The sequence below is a fragment of the Amblyomma mixtum genome, chromosome 3, assembly GCF_055824585.1.
Source record: "Amblyomma mixtum isolate Tamu chromosome 3, ASM5582458v1, whole genome shotgun sequence".
Lineage (NCBI taxonomy): Eukaryota > Metazoa > Arthropoda > Arachnida > Ixodida > Ixodidae > Amblyomma > Amblyomma mixtum.
Window position 1 is genome coordinate 344,221,151 of NC_143014.1, and position 20,918 is coordinate 344,242,068.

Below are 20,918 nucleotides of genomic sequence, written 5' to 3' on the forward strand. Positions count from 1 at the left end.
TAAAATTGAAACAAATCTAAATAATAATTTATTTCGTTTGCCGCCCTCTAATAAACAATGGCTTTAGAGTAAGTTTAAAAATGTTTTTTTTTTACAGTTTACTAAGATTAAGGCCATGCCGTTGTTAGCACCGCTGAAATCATGACGGCTGCGGTCTGGCGGCGATCGCCTGTTTTTCGCCGTATGTGGTGCAGCACGGCGACAGTGCGTCGGCGTTCCGCCGCGCTGCATGAAATTCGCAGCGTCTGTTCGCTCCATGTGGGTCGGCCTTAACTGTTGCAAAGCGTGACTGAAGGCAATTTTTTGCACGCTTGTTTTAGGCGGGGTGAGCCTTCGGCTCTCACGCTTGGTATCCGTGACTGGCAATCTACCTAACGCGCAACGCGAAAAAGAGGGTTTTTACTTGATGTGGCATTTTCGTGCACAACTCATGTAGCCTCTAAATTAAAAAAAAATAGCGATCGCCACGCACGAAGACGACGAAGAGGAAAGGGAAAAATGAAGCCGCCTGACCCGACGCAAGCCAAAGATGACAAGCGCAGGAGGTTCACGAGACCACCATGCAAGAGCGGTGAACTGACCATGACGAAGCCACCGGAAACCTGTCCTGGAGCAACCGAGCAGGGCAAGCCACTCGAGGCTTCGCCGCAGTCCAGCGATCGTCGCGAGTCGACGCTGGCGCAGAATCTGGCTGGTGTCGACGCCGCAGGACGCGTGGCACCTGCTCGGCCGTCGGCGGTCTGCAGGCCATCGCCTTCGTCCGAAGCTGTCCGCGGTGTGGCAAGAGGCGCTGACTCGCAGGCTGCCGCCCAGCATGGATCTGGTAAGTGGATTGCTAGGTAGGCCCGCATGACCTGGCAGGAAAGAACTCGGCAAGTTCGACTCTAATCAGTTAGTGAATCAAGTTTCTGAAGCGAAGCTTCACTACGCTAGCTAAAGCCAAGGTCACCGTGTCTGGAAATTTTACCTTCACTTGACCTTCAGATAAAGCAAAGCAAAGGAAAGGTGTATAACTGAACCCCCTGTGATAGTGCACGCCTTAGTCGCGCTTTCAGCTATGAAATCGATGAAGAGCGGGAGCTTCGAAAGCAAAGGCGCATAACTACCCCTCTGTTGCAGTAGACACCTCAGCCGATATTTAAGCTACCTGGTGGTAGTGACAGATGTGCGCTGCATGCGTTGGCATTGACGACCGTTGTGTCAGAAACGCGCCACTGAAGCCATAGGCCGTCGGCGTTCAATGTCTTCATTTGCGTCGGCGTTGACAACGTTTTAGACTACGGTTATTTTAAGGAAAGGAAGTGCGGATAACTGGCTCCCTTGGTCTGTGAACGCGTGAATCGCGTTTTGAGGTAGGTGGGGTGGTGGGAGAGACATGTGGGCTGCATGCGTTAGCGCCGACAACGTTGTGGCAGACACGCGGCACTGCAGCAGTAGGCCGCAGTGTTCATTGGGTGAGCAAACTCTCGCGGTCAACCATTAACAGCCACCAGCCAGGGTGGCAGGGTGGGCGCTCTGCCTATCCAGTGTCCGGAACGCACTTAAAGTTACAGACGCCAAGCCGCGCACAGTTGCCCGATGCGCCATAGCTTTCGCTATTTAACCACGTTCAGCAGTTGTTAAACCGCAGCTAATTGTTTTGCGCGCCGGGCGATTATTTTTCCTCCCGTCATTTTCAAACCACAATTATCGCGGGTGCAACACGGAAGAATTGTAGTACCTGTTTAATTTTATTTCGGGTGCTCTCAATCAGAATATACTAATATTTTATCCGCCTTGCTATGTCTTACGATGCTGATGCATCAAGGTATGTTTCGACCAAGCCAAGGTCACACCTTCCTTGGGTGGATTTAGGAGAAACTGTTGGGTCTTACGGGCACAATGAACGCATTAAGCTTTTTTCGTTGACTAAAAAAGAAATTAACAGATGATTTAGCTTGGTTAGGACAAACGCGGCATATGTGCGCTATCACTTGCTGTGGTGCTTTTATAGGATTATAGACGCCTAATTTTATTACAAGTTTTTCTCCTTAAAGTGAAGCGCTAGACATTAAAAGACACGGGTCACCACGTGGTATTCACTTACGACCGCTAAATAATTTATAATTGAATTTATTCATTCACGCTGTTTCCATTTCATCAACCGAACCATGGCTGTGATGTACAGTTGAAGTTTAGGCCGCGTGAAGCACGGAAGAACTGCAATTGTTTCAATTGAAATTGCAATTAAATTGTTGCATTTTTTTCCGTCACTCGATCGGAGATCTGGTTATTGGCAAATACCCATGACCGAAGATGATCGCGCAAAAACAGTATTCGTCACGCCTGATGGATTATATGAGTTTAATATAATGCCATTTGGGCTTTGTAATGCCACTGCTACATTCGAAAGAATGGTGGACAATGTCCTTCGTGGCCTACGCTGGAAGACGTGCCTCGGCTACCTTGACGACGTCGTCGTGTTTTCGGCCGACTTTTCGACACATCTGACTCGCCGGCGCCAAGTGCTCACTTGCCTCACCACCGCAGGGCTGGAATTAAATTTGAAAAAATGCCATTTCGGAGCTCGCCAACTGACCATCCTCGGTCACGTCGTCTCTAAACACGGCATCCTTCCCGATCCCGCAAAACTTCATGCAGTCGCCGAATTTTCGAAGCCGTCCACGCCCAAAAATCTGCGGAGTTTTATCGGCCTATGCTCGTATTTTCGGCGCTTCATCCGGAATTTCGCCACCATCATTTCACCTTTGACGCGAGTTCAAGCCCAAAAATTCCTTGTCGTCGTGGTGCTCCAAATGTGATGATGCTTTCACTACAATGCGCCGGCTCCTTACTTCAACCACCCATACTTCGCCATTACGACCCGAACGCTCCAACCGAGATCCACACGGATGCTAGTGGCATTGGCATAGGTTCTGTGCTTGCACAACGGAAGCCTGGGCTTCATGAGTATGTCGTCGCCTATGCCAGCCGCACACTGTCTAAAGCCGAGATCAATTACTCCGTGTCCGAAAAGAATGTTTGGCCATTTTGTGGGCAATAACCAAATTTCGACCATATCTCTACGGCCGCCCCTTCGACGTAGTCACCGACCACCATGCTTTATGCTGGCTGTCGTCCTTGAAGGATCCATCCGGCCGACTTGGTCGTTGGGCACTGCGACTTCAGTAGTACGACATTCGAGTCATCTACCGTTCCGGACGCAAGCACTCTGACGTCGACGCCCTCTCCCGCTCACCGCTACTTGCCAACGATGGGACCCTCTAGCACTGACCCCGTGCTCTCTTCGTTACGCCCTCCAAACATGCATCTGGAGCAGCGCAAAGACGCCTGGATAACCTCTCTCGTGCACCTCCTCTCCGGCCGCACTACGTCAGCGCCCTCCCGCTCGCTTCATCGTCAAGCCCGCCACTTCACTCAGCAAGACGGTCTTCTTTATCGCCGGAATTACATGCCAGATGGTCGAAAATGGCTGCTTGTCATATATCGCCACTTACGCGCTGAAGTCTGCGCATCTTTTCATGCCGAACCCCAGAACGCTCATGCTGGTCTCTTAAAAACATACACGCGCCTTCGGCACCGGTACTACTCGCGCGGCATGTATACCTTTCTACGAAAGTATATTCGCCGCCAACGCCGCAAGACACCACCGAAGCGCCTTTCCGGGACATTACAGCCTTTACCTTGCCCTGCCTGTCCGTTTGATCGTGTGGGCATCGACCTTTATGGGCCTCTGCCGCCTTCTACTTCTGGTCACCGCTGGATTGTCGTCGCCGTCGACCATCTTACGCGCTATGCCGAGACGTCCGCTCTTCCGGCGGCTACAGCCAGAGAAGTCGCTTTCTTCATTCTTCGCAACCTTGTTCTTCGCCACGGTGCTCCCCGCGAGCTTCTCAGCGATCGCGGCCGCGTGTTTTAATCAGATGTTGTTCAGGCGCTTCTACAAAAATGTCGCGTAGTTCACAGAACAAGCACGGCGTACCATCATCAGACGAACGGGCTGACCGAAAGGCTTAATCGAACGCTCGGTGACATGCTCACTGTGTATGTCACTCCCGACCACTCTAACTGGGACCTCGTACTCCCATTTGTGACGTACGCCTATAATACCGCCGTCCAGTCTAGTACAGTGTTTTCGCCATTCTTCCTCTTTTATGGACGCGAACCTACCTACTTGATTGACACCATTCTCTTCTATCATCCATACGCATCTGACTGCTCGCCTGCTTCTGAAATCGCCAAGTACGCCGAAGAATGCCGCCAACTAGCCCGATCCCTCACGTGTGACGATCAACATCGTCAGAAAGAACGGCGTGCTTCTGGTCAACCCTTTACCCACCTACCTGCTGGCTCCCTTGTTTGGCTCTGGGTCCCTTCTGGTCCTCCTGGCCTGTCGTCCAAGTTCCTCACCAAATATCATGGCCCCTACCGTGTTGTCTGTCAGAGTTCCCCCGTGAACTACGTTGTGGAACCTTTGACACCTTCCTCTGACCACCGCCGCCGTGGCCGTGAAACCGTTCACATCAGCCGCCCCAAGCCCTATCACGAACCCGTGATGTGTACCACGCCGTGAATCGCCAGGACGGCTCCTCCTTCGCCGGGGCCATTGTGATGACGAAGAAGTGCCCGCGCGGCAGCGGGACTCCTCTCTGCGAGCGCGCGCTTCCTGTTGGTGCTGTTGGAACCACTGACTGTCGGTGAACGCCGTTCGGCGCTTTGTGCTTTGTGCCCGAAAAACCCATTACACAATATAAACACTCATACATATTTTCAGCTAATTACTGCACTTAAACCAGACTCAAGAGATAGAATAACAACAAACGGTGTACCAGCAGTTATATCGCCATTTTTTTTGCCTCACATGACCTCAAGTTCAACTAAACATCACAGCCATCGTTAGGTTGATGTATCCGACATCCACACAGTATAAGAGAAGAAAGTTTACTACACATTCATTAAAGGTCGTAGGCAAATTAATATCTGTATACTAATGTATACTAATATCTAACGCATTGTTTGAAAGAAGAAAACAAAGGCAAAAATTCAGTGTCTATATTGTCCTTTAACGTGATTGCTTAGTTTAAATTCGGACACCTAATCTCCGCCTTATGGGTAGGACATGATAGCGTTAATGGGCTAATGCCCTCATATACGGAACAGATCATTCTCACTTTACATTCACAGGTCGCTCGTAGTCCTCGTACCACTCCTGGCGCAGTGGTGCAGTGGTTAAGCGATGCGCCACTGCTCAGCAGGTGCTGCGCCAGTGGGGCTTGTGCGACCCTGATTGCTCTTGCCTGGCTACCAATAATTAATTTAACTGCCACCTGCCACGGTGGGCATTTTGCTCACTATCCATTGGGAAGCTCTCCTGAAGGTCATATTGCACACACGGCGTTACCCGACTTTACCTAGCAGAGTGAAGCTGTCGCATCAAGAACAGTGGCTATTACGATGCTCTCTTTTGAGTTCAAGGACTTGCCATGTGGCATTGTTGGGACTGCCTACATCATCAAGGCTATCCTTATGCAGGAATCTGAGCAGGCTCCTGCTCTTATCATTGTCCTGTAGCCGCATGGAGAGGCCATGGCATGCCAAACTTCATTAAGCATTGTTGTCATTGAGGCCCTTGTTCCTGGACACTTCCACAGCTGGGGACGGACGTTCACTTCAGAGGCTGACGTGGAACATTTCAGACATGTTGTGTATGCGTCTTTTTTAGAGTCGGCACGTTAACGAAGGCATAAGGGCCTCCCCAGCACTTATCCTTATAAGGTTTATGAGGGAGGGTAAAAGTCTACGGGGCAATCTGGGCACGCGCTATAGGATGGGAAAGTGGAACGGGGATCATAAAGAAGGTTAGTGCGGGATGTGCTATAGTGTCCAGTTAAGTAATGATTGGTGCTTTCACAGAAAGAAATTCTCTCATTGAAAGGGGAAGGCCAATATTGCTGTGGTTTAAGGTGATAGCGTTACACGCCCACTTAACCAAAAAATCCGAAGTCGGCGCTGCGAGCGAAAAATCCCGAGCATGACACTGGCATGTGGTGCCCAGAGAAACATAGGAGGCAGGTGGGCTACCTAGGATACGTCACCTTGCCGCGTCATCACAACCGGCCCACAGGATAGTGAGCACACTGACCGCCGTTGCAGATGGAAGTTAAATTAATGATTGGTCGCTCCGGAAGAGCATCGTGCGGCGCACAAGGCCCACCGCTGGGAGCACCTGCCATCGCAGGGCAGTGGCGCATCGCTTAGCTACTGCACCACTGCGCCAGGAGTGGTACGAGGACTCCCAGGGATCTATGAATGTAAAGTAGAGATTCACCTCCTGCACATAACAGAATTAACTCATTACGCTATCGCGTTATACCCTTAAGGCGGACCTTAAGTGTCTCCTCCAAATTTTCCGCATGGGACTGAAAGCACGCGTGTGCAACACTGCTAGCCGCCAAAGCATCTTTTTGTCCATAACGGATAGTGTATTTCAATGAAGCTAGGGGCAAAACAGAGATATTCAGAGTCACAATATTTCCTAAAGCTGCATCGCACTGCGATACACTGCACCCTGATCTCTCCTCTACATTCTCCACTAGTGTACCGGCATTATTGCCACGGTTCTCAATCTGAATGTGTCTTCTCAGCAGCCGTTTCATCCTTTATGATGCTCCGAGATGAAACCACCATCTACCGTCTCTCACGCGTTTCCCAGTGATCTGTGATGTGAAATAAACGTTGCGGGCATTCGGACATGAAAAGAAAGAAACAAACGCAGTTAATCTGCTTCACTGCTCTTGAAATCTCAGCGGGGATGGTTGAGTTTAGTCATGTCTACATACTCGGTACCCAATTTTCACGAAAAAGCGTCAGGTACAAGTCGTCTCAAGAAATCGTTTTGTCTTCCAATTTGTTTCGTAACTTCTGCTATAGTAATCATCTTTACTCGTAAAATTGATATAATTTAAGGAAAGAAAGCTAAGCGTGTTGGAAATACTGGCATGTAAGCGCGGGATAGGACACCACCTAGTTTTTGAGATTCAGAACTGACGTTTTAGGCAGCTCGATATATGTACTTACGCGAGAAGGCCATCAAAGGCAATAAGCGTAGCGGCGTTGCTTTTGTCTGCGCAATCTGTTTGCAATTAAAAAGTTCTCCGCCAACACAGCCTCAGTTTTCTACTTAAGAGCGTTAGCTACGTGAGTTTCAAGTGTTTACAACGGTGTGCTCAGCAAGCTTGGAGAAAACCAAATCCTAACATTGCCGAATGTTTCCCCTCCGGAAACATCCGTTATAAAATACAAGGAACGCCATCTACCGTGTAGAGTTTGCACTACTATTGCGATTTACAGCCACCTTCGCTATATCCGGTATATTTACTCTTTATATAGTTTATAAACGTGTATATCACAACACGACGAATCGTTTGACACCATCCGCAACCCCCTGCGACAAATGGTTCGGCCGCAATGGCCGTCTAAAGGTCCTCGGTGTGCTCAGTTCGGAGGCGGAGAGATCGTCGTTGCGAACCCCAGACATATTTTGGGCTTCATCTCCATTAGTCATTTTACCCTCAGGAACATTCCAAGTCATTTAACACTACTTCAAACATTCTGCGTCAACGGGTGGCTCCCATAATTTATTCGAATGGTGGTCCTGGTGGCGAGGGTTCCGCTTCGATGGCCGCTATACTGGCATATATGCGTAACGGATGGTAAGTATAGGCATAAATGGAGGTGGTACGCGCCAACTCTTGCAGTGTGATGTAATGTGGTCACGTGGTTACTGTTCTGGTCAATTTGACCTCTTTTGCTGACCGACGCGTCCTTGAGAAACGTAAGTAGTAAGAGCTAACGCTCTTAATAACGCCCGTTCATGTATGTTAGGAACGACAACGAAGCCATATTTATCGAATGACATTTGCCGCCCCTGGTCGCCGTTTAACCCCACCAGCTTATCTCGGTCCATTGAGCCTTTCTCAGTGCATTGACGGGGTAGCAGGTTGCAGTCGCATTCGCCTATAGGGCTAATGCGGGGGGCACGGCGGAAACGGCGTACAAATGATAGAGAGGCCTGACAGGGGACTGAAACCGGTTCGCTCTACGCGAGTACGCCATTGCACAGCAGCTTACCTCACCTCTGCGCGCAACTAACCCTAGAAAAAAGACCAAAGGCGCGCTACAAGGTTTTGTACTCCGGGGACGAAGTGCGTTGCCACAACCATTTGTCCCTCAAAAGAGGCCATTACTTCCTTCAGGTTATAAAAATTCGGCAGAGACAGTTAAGAATGCTTAGGTGCGAAAATGCGAAAGCATTAAATTGCTGAAGCATGCTTGTTGCAGAAAGACTATGAGCCATGACTATGCATACTTTGTAAAAACTCTGTACACCTTACGGTACTTTTATTGTAAAGTGTTGAGTCATGCTACCTTGCACAACGCCTGAATCATCAGTCATGACTGTGACTACGAGGCATGACTAAGCGTAATGTTTGTACAAACTTTATGCACCTTACATTACGTTACTTTTAAAGTATTGAGTCATGCTACTTTCCAGAAGTGCTGAGTGATCCGTCATGACTATGCGCCACTACTACGCATACTCTGTACAAACTGTGTACACCTTACTGAATGTTACTTGTAAAGTCCTGAGTCGTGATACGTAGCATAATGACTTAGTCAGGACTTTCATTGGTCATAGTACGCTACGTTTCATAATTCATGACTATGCATGTCAACTTGGATGTGTTGTGACATCGTACACCGGGCGTTCTGCCACAGATGGCGGACGCCGGCTTTTGTGGCATTGCGACATGTATCTTGCATTAATAAATAAACAAATAAAACTGCTTAAGAGCATCGGCTACAGCTATAGGCGATGACCCCACGGACTGTACCGTTCGTCGTGAGGACTTAGTGGTGCAGTCAGCTCCATTTTACCGATGTGTGGCTCCGAGTGCGCCTGAGTCGTGCATTCCTCGCTGACAGTATTCTTCTTCCCGGTGGCTCCCAGAGCGCACAGGCGGCAGCAGCAAGAGAGCAACGGCGGAGTCGGCGGCAGACGCGTCCTCGGCTCGGGCCGACCGCGCCCCTTCTGTCCGACGGTCCCGGAGCGGAACCAACGCCACTGGCAAAGGCGGCGCCCAGAAGGGGTCGCCGCGTAGGGCCAAGAGCAAGGACAGCGTGAGTATCCTATAAGCGTTACCCATTCAGTGGTGGTATCGTTCTGCTGATGTACACAAGGTCGCAGGAGTGAATCCCGGCCGCATTTTGATGGATGCCATGCAAACGACGCCCGCGTATACTGTGCGTTGTCGATGGACGCTAACAGGCCCACTGTGGTCGAAATATTCCGGAGCCCTCCACTACGGTGCCTGTTTCTGTCTCCTTCTATCCCGCTCCTCTTTGATCTCTTGCATCACGAATCGTCTGCGTCTTTCCTTTCCTCACATACGCGTAAACATTTGTGTTAGTGAACTCGTGCGGGTAAATATGTGATAGCGCACTTTTACTCGTGCAGTTGCTTATACTTTCGAGTCTGCATGTTTGAAAGAAATATGTAAATAGGATGTAAGTAGCTTTGTTCTTGTTTTTACCTCTCCACAATCCTTTTTTTTTGGTCATTTAAAATCGGTACTTCCTATGACTTATCGCCGCCCTTCTCTATCCCTTTTATTTCTGCCGACCGCAAAGTTCGAGATTGAAGCGATTGTTAGTTTCTGCGGCATTCAATCATATTTTATCTTCCTTTTATATTATTTTTCAGTAAGCAACTACCAAGAAATTATTATTATTATTATGCTTGGTAACCGTGCCCTGGGCGTTGCGCGTTCATTCTTGGTCATATTGTGGGAGCTTCGTTGTTCCGATTTCGGCGTCACAACAGCACCACATCGCCGACGAGTTTGGCGGCCGGTTTGGTTTGGTTTGGTTTGGTTTATGAGGGTTTAATGTCCCAAAGTGACTCAGGCTACGAGGGACGCCGTAGTGAAGGGCTCCGGAAATTTGGATCACCTGGGGTTCCTTAACGCGCATTGACATGACACAGCACACGGGCCTCTATCATTTCGCCTCCATCGAAATTCGACCGCCGCGGCAGCGATCAAACCCGCGTCATTCGGGTCAGGAGCCGCGCGCCATAACCACTGAGCCAAAGCAGGGCATGCAACACTTTCAAATGAAATTCTCCTGATAGTTCGAACCACTGAGGTAGCGGAATGGCTCTTCTTTTGCAGAAAATCATGGGAACTGTGCCTTGGCAACCAGTATAAGCTATCAAAAAGCCAATTAATTGCTATATTTTTTTTACGGTCCGCTCTACATTCCTTCTTCGCAACTGTTCCAGTAAGTGGGAGTTTTAAATCAATCACCATTCTGGCGTAATCATTGCGCAACATCTTTTTTCTCGAGGTGAGAGCGGTGGGTCCAGTTTAAAGGCGTTACAGCCACCTGCCAGGGGTCTCAGATGTTGCGCATCACATCCAACCGAATTCCATATCCTCTTTGAAATTCATTGCTTAATAGTGTTATGAGCAGCAGCAGTTCATAAGAGAGCCTCCACGTAAACATATTGCGCATGCGACTGCACTGACTATAAGTAAGCAATGGATTTTGAGTTGGTGAAAGCGTATGTCATTGTGCTTACTTTGTGCAGTGGCGAGCGTAGCCGTGACGCCTGCGCAGTCGATGCATAAGAGCGGTTCTTTTAGGGTTGATGTGACGTATGCTACTCTTACGACGGCCCAGACTAACCGGACACACTTAGTCTTAGCCTGGGGCTGTATTTTGTAACGGTTATATTTACAATTTATCCTTTAGCCTTTTTTTCTTATTCGTCAACCTAGCGTTCGCTAATGGAGCTGGCTTTATAGCTACCAGCAATGAACGTCACAAGATGTAGCTACCAATGGTAGCGGCGCAAAAGAACGGGGCCTGAAATCAAGTGTTGCAAAATACGGTCCCGGTGAAAAAGCTACACACTGCCTTACAAAAAAAAAAAAATCGGCCTGCAGATGGTGCTACTCAACTGCACAGAGCTGGTGACTTTGTAGGTGCAGTTTGAAGCCGCTTTAATCAATTTGCATCTGTGTTCTTGGGAGGAAAACGCCGTCATTTAGGCCTTGCGGCGTATTTTTCCCGGCATCTCTGCACGCAGTACTTGTACAGCAAGACGAATTTCATATTTTGTAACAATACGAGGCCTCGAAGGCAGTTTCACAGTTAGAGGTGACGCCGTTCCTTAGGCACGGCACCGTTGCTCCTTGATAGTTCTTTAACATGTCTGTTGCTGTACAAACACGCCACAATGCGCACCCGCAAATATTTCCGCTTCGCGCAGGACAGAAACGCAGCACACAACGACGCTACGTACGCGCTGGGGCACCCACCGCCTCAATTCGCGGGGAAGGGAAACAAACTCTAGCGTTTTTTGAGAAATTCGGTAGCAACGAGAAGCACATGCAAAGCAGTGAAAAATAGAAACCAGCGCGACTTTTAAGACAAAGACCAGATAAAAAACGAAAACCACCGCGCATTGGTGCTTTTTCATCCTTTCTCTGCACATTGTTGAAAAAGTTGCGTTGTTTTGCGTGTTTCGCTGCCACGAATTTACCGAATAGCCTTTCCAGCCACGCTCGCAAGGCGCATGAAAACTGCAGCTTAGAAACCATTGCACTGTTGCAAAAGCTACGCTCAAGCACCGTGCCGTCGTGGAGGAAACATTGAACACTAATTATAAAGTCGCAATAGAAAACAGTCTATAAAGCAAAGACACGATGCCCTTTTCCAAGTTTGTTCAGAAATTTTACAGCTTCCGTGTCTATTTGATTAAGCGAAATTTTTCTGCCGGGGGATATAACAAACTTTACATGCTCAAAACCTTGAAAGTATGACGCTTTAAAGTTAAAGGGTCCATTCAGCTGCCTGGGGTTCCTTTTTCATACCACTTCGCAGAAACGGACACTTCTCGTTATTTTATTTTGCTTCATCTTGTTTTATTGATATTATTATATTTGCCAAAATACATGCACGGCCTTCATTTAACGAAGTCGAACGAACGTTCCTCATTAGTCGAGGGGCAGCGATCGAACCCAAGTCTGACCATTTTTTTCTCTACAACGCAACTGCTTTTCTTCCTTAGAGGCAGTGGCGGTCCCAGAGATTGGTTCTAGGAGGGGCGGACGTACTTCCGTATAGCAAAAAAGAAAAAAGAATAGAAACAACGAGTTTTTATTTAATATTTTTTTCTACAGCAATTTTTGAGCGCATTGTTGTTGAAAAATAAATGGCGAACGATACAGATATTTTACCATAACTCATGGAACCCGCCGCGGTGGCTCAGTGGTTACGGCGCTCGGCTGCTGTCCCGAAAGATGCGGGTTCGATCCCGGCCGCGGCGGCTGACTTTCGATGAAGGCGAAATTCTAGAGGCCCGTGTACTGTGCGATGTCAGTGCACGTTAAAGAACCCCAGGTGGTCGAAATTTCCGGAGCCCTTGACTACGGCGTCCCTCATAGCCTGAGTCGCTTTGTGACGTTAAACCCCAATAAACCAAACCAAACCATACCAAACTCATGCTTTGAATGTCAATGGTTACGTGAGCAATATTCAATTCCATACTAGGGGAAAACAGGTTAAAACGAATGCTTGGGCGAGTTGGTATGACATTTTCCTGAAGAACAGCGTGAACTTGGTCGAGGACTGAAAAGATACATAGACGGTCGCTGACTTGCAACTGAAGTTTTTATTGCTTGGACCGTAGAAATAAATAGGTGGCCACCAAATTAAAAATAACAACATACACATTCAATCATGATACTCAAGGAGCCAATCGCTCTCTCACTTCCATGCGGTTAAAAAATGCAATTCTTTTGATGAAATTGCCAAAGAGAGGCTGCTGAAACAAGTTTCTGTTGACCGAGCGATTTGTTCGGCTTCAATGGTTCCACGCGTTAGCTGATATTTGTGCTCTGTTATCACCGTGGTATTCTTGAAGTGCGGCTGGCAATTTTAGCTCTCACAATCTCTGCAATGAATGCCTTGATGCCCTTTCACGATGTTATGCACGTTGTTGTTTTGTTCTTTGAGGCGTTCATTTAGGTATCTGCCCGTATGGGCCACATAATGCTTGCCGGAGGATAATGGGATGACATAGACAACATTTTCTTGGCAAGCCACGAAACGGTTCTCGTGATTAGCATCATGGTCCTTGAGTATGTGCCTTCCTTGACTCCTCGTCCAACTTCGCGCTGTTCTTCCGGAAACAGGTCGTCGTCTGGGGTATCCCGCCACGGTGTGTCCAGGAAGGTCAAAGCGCCTGTCAGAGCATTCCGCTAGCTGTTTAGTGGCCTTCTTTACTCAGTTCGGGGAAGGGGCTTTGTTCCGCCCCCGGTCCCCTCCGACATGGTGGCTGGTCGGAGCTCCGTGTGAAGCCAGCAGAAGGAATGGCATTATAAGAACGATAAAAAAAACTGTGCAAAAAGGACGGGTAGAGAGAGAAGAAGCACATGGGACAAGCGCAGAGTGCTTCTTCTCTCTTTTCCCGTCCTTTTTTTGAGATTTTTTATTCTTATAATGTCGTACCAACTAGCCCCTCACCACACGCTTCTAAAAGGGAGGAGCCCCTTGCTGGCGTCGCTAGGTCCCATGGTGGGTTAAAGACATCAATGGGTGGCTGCTTCCTGCGCCGACGAGGTTGCTGGCCACCGCATCTTGAGGTGTATGGCACCGCCGCCGCCGTCGTCGCCGGGCCGGCGACAAGGCCAGTCTTACAGGGGGGGGGGGGGGGGGAGGAGGGTGCACGGCAGGACCACGATAATCACTACGAAATTGCACTTGTATAGCTACCAAGCCGTAGAACATAGAATTATGAGAAATAAGACGTCCGCTAACAAGGTAAACATACAACATAGGAGACTACCTGATACATCACAGACGAAGAAGCTTTCTAGTTCTACGTCAAAAATCTCGTCTCGCCCTATGAGAGCCCAGATACGGCCTTTCAGGAAAATGTGCAAAAGGCTTTTTTTTTGGGGGGGGGGGGGGGAGGGGGGCAACCGCCCCCTACCCCCCCCCCCCCCTCGCGCCCCCACTTAGGACCGCCACTGCTTAGAGGCGTACGTAATGGTAGTAGAATAACGTCACGAATGACGTCGAGTAATTGTGCAGTGACGTCCTCACTGCTATTCTGTATGATGGTTGTGGGGTGTTAGAATTACAAGAGCGACGTCATGTGGTTGTGATGCCAGGACCCTCTCGACCAATCCCGATTTCCTCGGCACGCCGACGCCAACTGCGAGGGTTTCTCTGCTGAATGGGACCCTTAGCCCTATCGCGTTAAAATCGGCAGCTCTTCATTGCACGCTCGCTTTGGAACGGTGCGTACAGCGCTGTTCGGCACACACTCGGCGCTTCACAGGATGAGGGAGCGCAAGACCTCGTCCACATAGAAGCTGCTTGCTAAGACAAGGAAGCGGTTTGCCGGGCCCCATGCGGCGCAGCTGCTCCACAGAACGATGCACGGATGCGCTTGCCTTCGCCATCAGTGGCCGGCGTGTGTTTTGTGCCGCCGTGGCATCAGCAGTACAGACTTACCAGCAAGCACTCTTTTGCGATCGTCGAGTGTGGTACGCGCGGTACACGCGAATACATAAAGAGGCCGTCGCTCAAGTATATGGCGGACAAATGTCTTCGGGATGCGTGGGCGGCTACCAGTGACGACATCGTTATGTTAGACGACAACGCCCTGCGTAGCCAGGGCTACGCATAGCCGCATTAAGAAAAATGGGGGCCCTGGGCTAATGCGCATGTAGGCCCCCTCTCCTTTCCCTCTGATGCACTCCCTGCCAATTGCTACACTACTGGAAAATATCCCGCGTTTCATTGCAATTCCGCCAAATTGAAAGGAATGAAGTGCAATCAATGAAATTCATGCAACAGTAACGCATTAGCACTAGCTTTACAGCGTACAAAACACGACGCGACTCTTGGAACGCGCGAAACGTATGCGTCTGTGACCGAGCGCCGAACGCCACGGAAGAGGCACATGAGCCGACCTCCAACTTGCGGGGCTTCATTGCAGTGCGCTGCGCGCGTCTCCTGTTCTCTTCCAATGACGCCTTACACAATCCGACAGACAAGCTCTCCTTCGCAACACCTCTTTATTGCTAACGCATTAAAGAAAAGCAGGCTGAGCTAGCTTCCTACAGGTGAGCTGGGTACTCCGGCAGCGACTGGGCAATAGAAACGCTCGTTAATTACTGCCCCGAGAGGGCGTTATAAAAAGTTTTTAATATTAATTTGATTACACGATATTTACTAGCCATATCGTGGGGCACATTTTGATAGCAGGATTTCAGTCCTGGTTCAGTGGTCAGCGTGTTAGGCGCTGAGCCGAGTACTTAGGTTCAAACCGAGCCACACGGCGGCCGAGTTTTGATGGAGGCGAAATGCACTAAGGCGCCCGTGAGCTGCGCGATTTCAGAGTCCGTTAATCCCCAGGTGGTCTAAATTATTCCTGAGCCCTCCACTATGGCACCTCTTTCTCTCCTTTCATTCACACTTTCCTCCCTGCCCTCAAGACGAGGTTGAGTTGTCCACCTAGAAGTGAGGCAGTAACAGGGCTTTTTATTTCCTCACAAATTCCTCACAATTTTATTTCCTCACAGTTGTGAGTCAGCGCTGTGTGGTGTGGTGTTCCTTCTTCATCTCTGTCCTGTCGTTTGCGCTGTAGTTATGGATCATCGAAAACGCCAACTCGCCCAACAAATGTATCCCTCATGTAATGCCCCATACCAGGGGACTTTGAGGTATCAAAAAAAAATTCAAATTCACCTGGCCCCACAAAACCAATCCGAAGAAAAAAGAACGAACAAAATAAATTGCCCTCGCCGAGGCCCGTGCACTATCTTATATCAGTGCACTTTAAAGAACCCGAGGTGGTCGAAATTATCTGGAGCCTTCCACTACGGAGTTCCGCATAGCCGTACTTGATTTGGGACGTTAAAGCCCATAAACCTAAACATATACCCATAAACGAGTGTCTCGCTTTCCTGGCGACCGCCAGAGCACAAAGTGAAACTTTGGGACTCCCAAGAAGCTAGCACAGCTTCAATTTGGTAAAGCTAAAGAAGAAAAACCGGTGCTGTATAAAACAATTCTGACGACCAAATCTGTGCGAAATTCGGACTCGAGCAATCCACCCGTATAGCTGAAAGAAGCATTCTACTGCACGCGTTAATTTTCTCAACAGTCTCTATATGATACTCGCACAAGTAGACGCCGCTTCAAACGCCGCTGCGCATTCTGGTTTCGTTTTTGCCTACCCTGCTCTAATCAGACTTGTGACACTGAAGCGCTGCATTTCCTTACAATTGTAAGCCACGCAGAAGGCGCAAAGCAATTATTTTTACATCTAGCACCGCATTGCATATTAGCGGATATATTGATGGTTTTAAAAAATAATTAATTAATTTTTAGGGGATTATGAAAGCATTTCCAGCGGAGTGCTTGGCGGCGAGGCTCTCTGTAAAAGCGGATGTTATGCCGACGCCAGGAGTTTCAAACACACTAGACCTTCTGACGCCACTGGACGGGCGGATAGACAGGAAACCACGAAAACCCTACCGCAATCTGTAAGCAAACGCATATATCGCTTGGTAAGAAAGCTCCGCACCCCCTCCGGGATTGCAGTGGGTTCCTGTTTTCGCAGCTCGACAAGCTGTCTCCAACTATTTCGGCTACATGAAGTGACATTATGTGGGGGCCCGTCTCCTCGTCCTGGTTTTCTCGCTTCATACGTGTTGCACGAAGTTCCATTGCCCGTGGTTCCATATACTAAGCAGGTTTGAATAAATGGGCCCCTTCTCCTGCTGTCAGAGATGAAGCCCTGGGCTGCAGCCCCCCCCCCCCCCCCCCTTAATCCAGCGCTACTGGGGTTACGTGCTGGGATGTGTGGTATTCAAATGACGTGATCGTTTGCAGACAAGGCAATTATGCGCACAGATACCCTGTTTTCCGTATCCTGGAGACTTCGATACCCGATAGTACAAACCAGCGCCACTGCGTCTCTCTGTTTCCTGCCCCACGTGGTTGCTGAGAATGCAACCGGGTTCTAAGCACTGAAGTGAGAGTTGTATCTGCGGCGAGTTCGTCCACTGACACCGATCACTTGACCAGCCCTTGCACGTGCCTCGCTATAACTTCGTCGTCTACAGGCGGGAGCTCACCCGGTATACGCGACCAACCCCTGGACGCACCTCGAGCCTCGCGCTTCGTGTAAAGCGTATGGTGGGGCACGCGGTCGTTAAGACGTCGCCTAGCGCTTCAGACGCCTCTCAGGCGCTGCACGTAGCCGGGAGGCGACTGTCACCAAACAGGCGGACGGGTTGCACGGAGGGAGCACGCGACAGTGACGCTGGCCGCAAACATCTGCAACTCTGTGCTCGATATTTCGTGGACTAAAACTGACAACGTGTGCGTCTTCCTGCGCTGCTCGAGGTGCGAGCGTCCTCGCTCTGCCGAAGCCACACAGGGCGTGCGTTTTACGCAGTTATAAGGGAAGGAGTGGCGGCAGCCTTATTGTAGATACACACCTGTACAGTAGAGTAAAGGTAGGGATCAAAAAAGGGGTGAAAAGGGCGGAAAATTTAAAAGGAAAACACAACGCTTACGCTTGATATCACTGAATTTCAGATTTTATGCAAGAAGCGAGCTTAAACGTGAATTTCTTCGACAGGCTGAAACACAACACAAGGCGGAGAAGAGGAACAGAGAGGATAGATGTCCCTGTCTTTTAAAGCCTGTTTCTAATTTGTAGAGTCACGGAGAAGATAACGAGAACTGACGGCGCGATGAACGACAACTACCGGTGGCGTTATGCAGCCATGGACGAGCATATATCTCGATAACGAGAGAAACACCGGCATGAGATTGGAAAGAAACGCCTCTTCTCGATGTGTGCTCATCTCTGTTGATTCGTATTTTCGTGTCTGCACGGAGAGACCGGGAGTTTTTTATAGTCGCTCCGGCAGTTCAGGTCAGCTTGTCCATGTCTGTACGGCCAACCTCATCTCTTCATCTCGACCTTATTCATTATTCATTAGACACTTAAGTCCAAGACGAAGCGCTTCCATCGTTAGTGGGGTTCCTTTTTTTTTTACTGCGTCACCGCTGGCGGAAGATAATAAATTTGACGAACTCATTTTCTGCTGTAGGCTTCAACTCGTTGCAGATCTGAATCAGGTGCTTTAGAAGCTGCAGGGCCCACTGGTTCGCTGATTGCACGCACTACATAAATGCAATAAAAGAACTGCGAAACCGCTTCATTACCCTGCGCCTTCTTTCCAGGCCTCGAAACCTGCGTCTCCTGATTCGGCCGCCGCTGGGCCGCAGTTGCCTCTGGCCTCGGCAGTGGCTTGCTTGGTCCTCGTGCTGATCGGTGCCGCGTTGGTGGCCTACATTCGACTGGCCCATACGCCCACGCCCCAGGAACGGGACGGCGACCTGTGCCTGAGCCCCCAGTGCCGCTATCACTGGCAGCTCATTTTGGCCAAGGTGAACTGGAGTGTTGATCCGTGCAGCGACTTCGAAGCGTTCGTCTGCTCCAAGTGGAGGCCGCCGCTCGACGACCCTCACGCGTACGGATCGGCCCTGGCCTATCACGCCGTCGCGGCCTGGTTCAACGAATTCCACTCGCTGGTAGCGAGAGGCGCGCGTCGATTTTCCGCGGTAACGAAGGCGCAAGCCATGCTGCAAGCCTGCCTGACCAACAGTGGCGCTAATGGTTCTTCTGCTTCTTTACTGAGGCAGTTCATGTTACAGCGAAAGATACCATGGCCAGACAATCCCCTGCCTGGCACTAGCCCTTTCGGGGTCCTCGTGGACCTGGCGTACAACTGGGGGCTGAATATTTGGTTTCGGCTGAAACGGCTAAGGACGCCAAAGAAAGCACAGCATGCCCTGCTCTTCAGGCCAGCTGACTTCGCTCCGTTGTGGATCGCTTATAAAGAACTATCTATAAAATCGGAGGGCGTTGTGGCCTACTGGAATAGGTTCCACGACGCCTTCGCCATGGGCCATCCTCGGCGTAGTGATGGCGAAATCGAGAAGATTGAAAGTGTCGAACGGAGCGTGTTCGCAGAGCTTCAAGAGGTCCTTGACACAGAACTTGCCACACCTGCTCAGTTCTTACTAAAAGACATTTCTAATGTCACGGCCAGTTTGTCTTCAGTTGACTGGATACGAGAACTGAACATAAACGCACGAGTGCAAGGTGGTTACGATCCATCAGACTTAATTGTGACCAGCGATGTAGCACTCCTGCAATCTGTGGATAGTATCCTTTCTAAGTTTGACGCACGTTCTTTGCTGATGCACGTGTCCTGGTTTTTCATACAAGCGTTTGCTCCACTTGGAGATCATAACCTACTGCCAAAACGAAATGAGGAGGACTGGCCGTCCGCTCTTAGGCGCAACAGGCTATGTGCGGCTCAGGTAGACGGCTCGTATCAGCTCCTGATCAAGTCGCTCTTCGTAGCTAATACTTCTACAGTGGCATCCAGAAAGGCCATCGATGGCTATCTCAGCCTCGTGACGCAGCTGGCTCGTCACAAAATATCCAACCTGTCCTGGGCTCCCGACGAATCCATCCGACGCACTGCGTCCTCAAAGCTCGACAGCACTCGGGTAGTCCTGTGGCCACCAGAAAACCTGCTAACCGAAGATGGTCTGACCGCTGTGTACGCTAATTTCTCGTCCAGTGAAACGTCCATGGTCGAGCACTGGCTGAGCGCCATGATAGCCAAGCGAGCGCTTCAGAGCAAACCAGAGTACGAAGAGATACTGGACTTGCCTTTGGACTACATGCAGCCATTGTTCAGATACGATTATTTCTCCAATAGAGTGCTCATATCTGCCGCAGCCCTTCACCTGCCCACCAACTCAGGCCAAGGAACAAGGGCGATGTTATACGGCGGGTTAGGTTTCTCGTACGCTCTGCAGCTGGTGAAGGCTTTCGACCAGGGAGGACTCAGAGTGGACGCAGACGGCAACTTCAACGCAGACTCGTGGGCGCCACAGCAGTGGATCGACGCGCTGTCCAACGAGTCGGCCCTGTGCTCTGGGTCGTCTTCGGGAGCGAGTCTTTTACCGGAGGTTCCGGCGCTAGAATTAGCCCACGCCGTGTACGAGGCGGCACCCCGTGACCTACCTCAGCCGGGACGTGTCACAAAGGTGTTCACCGAAGATCAGGTGTTCTTCATCACCGCCTGCCTCAGCTTGTGTAACCTGTCGCGCAACTTCAGCTCACTAAGGGGCGACTGCAACAAGGCCGTCGCAAACTTTGCCAAGTTCTCCCGAGCCTTCGACTGCGGCCCCCGCACGCCCATGAACCCTGACACGAGGTGCTCTTTTTTTTACTAGTTGTTCTGTGTGTCGCCCTCTCGTGCCACTGTGCCCTCTTGTGCCATGTTCTCCATTTCGAAGCTCTTTGCTGAACCTGTTTTGATTTGTCAAGCTTACCTCTAGCACAAAACAGCTGTGTCTAAATTTTTAAATGCAAGAAAAGTACGCGAAGAGCTGGTAGAAAGCAAAATCAAGCTTAAGAACAGCTGTTTTTGACGTAGAAACCAGAGCGTCCAGGACAGCTCAGGCTACCCGTCCAAAAAAAAGTGTAGGAAATGTTCACGACCACCTTCGACCATTTGCACGGCGTGGAGTCGAATAACGAAGTAAGGGATGTGTTGTAACCCACACACTGAAATAGCAAGGACTTAACGGTCATCAACAATGATGCGCTAGCACAGCGTGTTCACAAGACACAAGCTCGCTAGCTCCTAGGAAATCGCTCCAGAATCGTGGTTACCCTAGAGTAGATACCATGCTCGCAGCGCGTGAACACCGTGTTTCCTCTGACAGACAGTCTT

At 49.8% G+C, this 20,918-nt stretch overlaps 1 protein-coding gene across 1 annotated transcript; it reads left to right on the plus strand.

Annotated features, from left to right (window-relative positions):
- Positions 1–498: 498 nt before the first annotated feature.
- On the plus strand, positions 499–20,415 carry LOC149356198 (endothelin-converting enzyme 2-like). Its single transcript, XM_089576277.1, has 3 exons — positions 499–823; positions 9,011–9,180; positions 18,343–20,415. Exons 1-3 carry the CDS (start codon positions 499–501, stop codon positions 20,413–20,415), a joined length of 2,568 nt encoding a protein of 855 aa, XP_089432403.1.
- Positions 20,416–20,918: the final 503 nt, after the last annotated feature.

Bases quoted from the DNA above. Each gene is read 5' to 3' on its own strand.
- LOC149356198 (XM_089576277.1), top strand. From the start codon at position 499: ATGAAGCCGCCTGACCCGACGCAAGCCAAAGATGACAAGCGCAGGAGG. The intron at 824-9,010 runs GTAAGTGGATTG...GGTGGCTCCCAG, and splicing joins TGCCGCCCAGCATGGATCTG to AGCGCACAGGCGGCAGCAGC. The intron at 9,181-18,342 runs GTGAGTATCCTA...CCTTCTTTCCAG, and splicing joins GGGCCAAGAGCAAGGACAGC to GCCTCGAAACCTGCGTCTCC.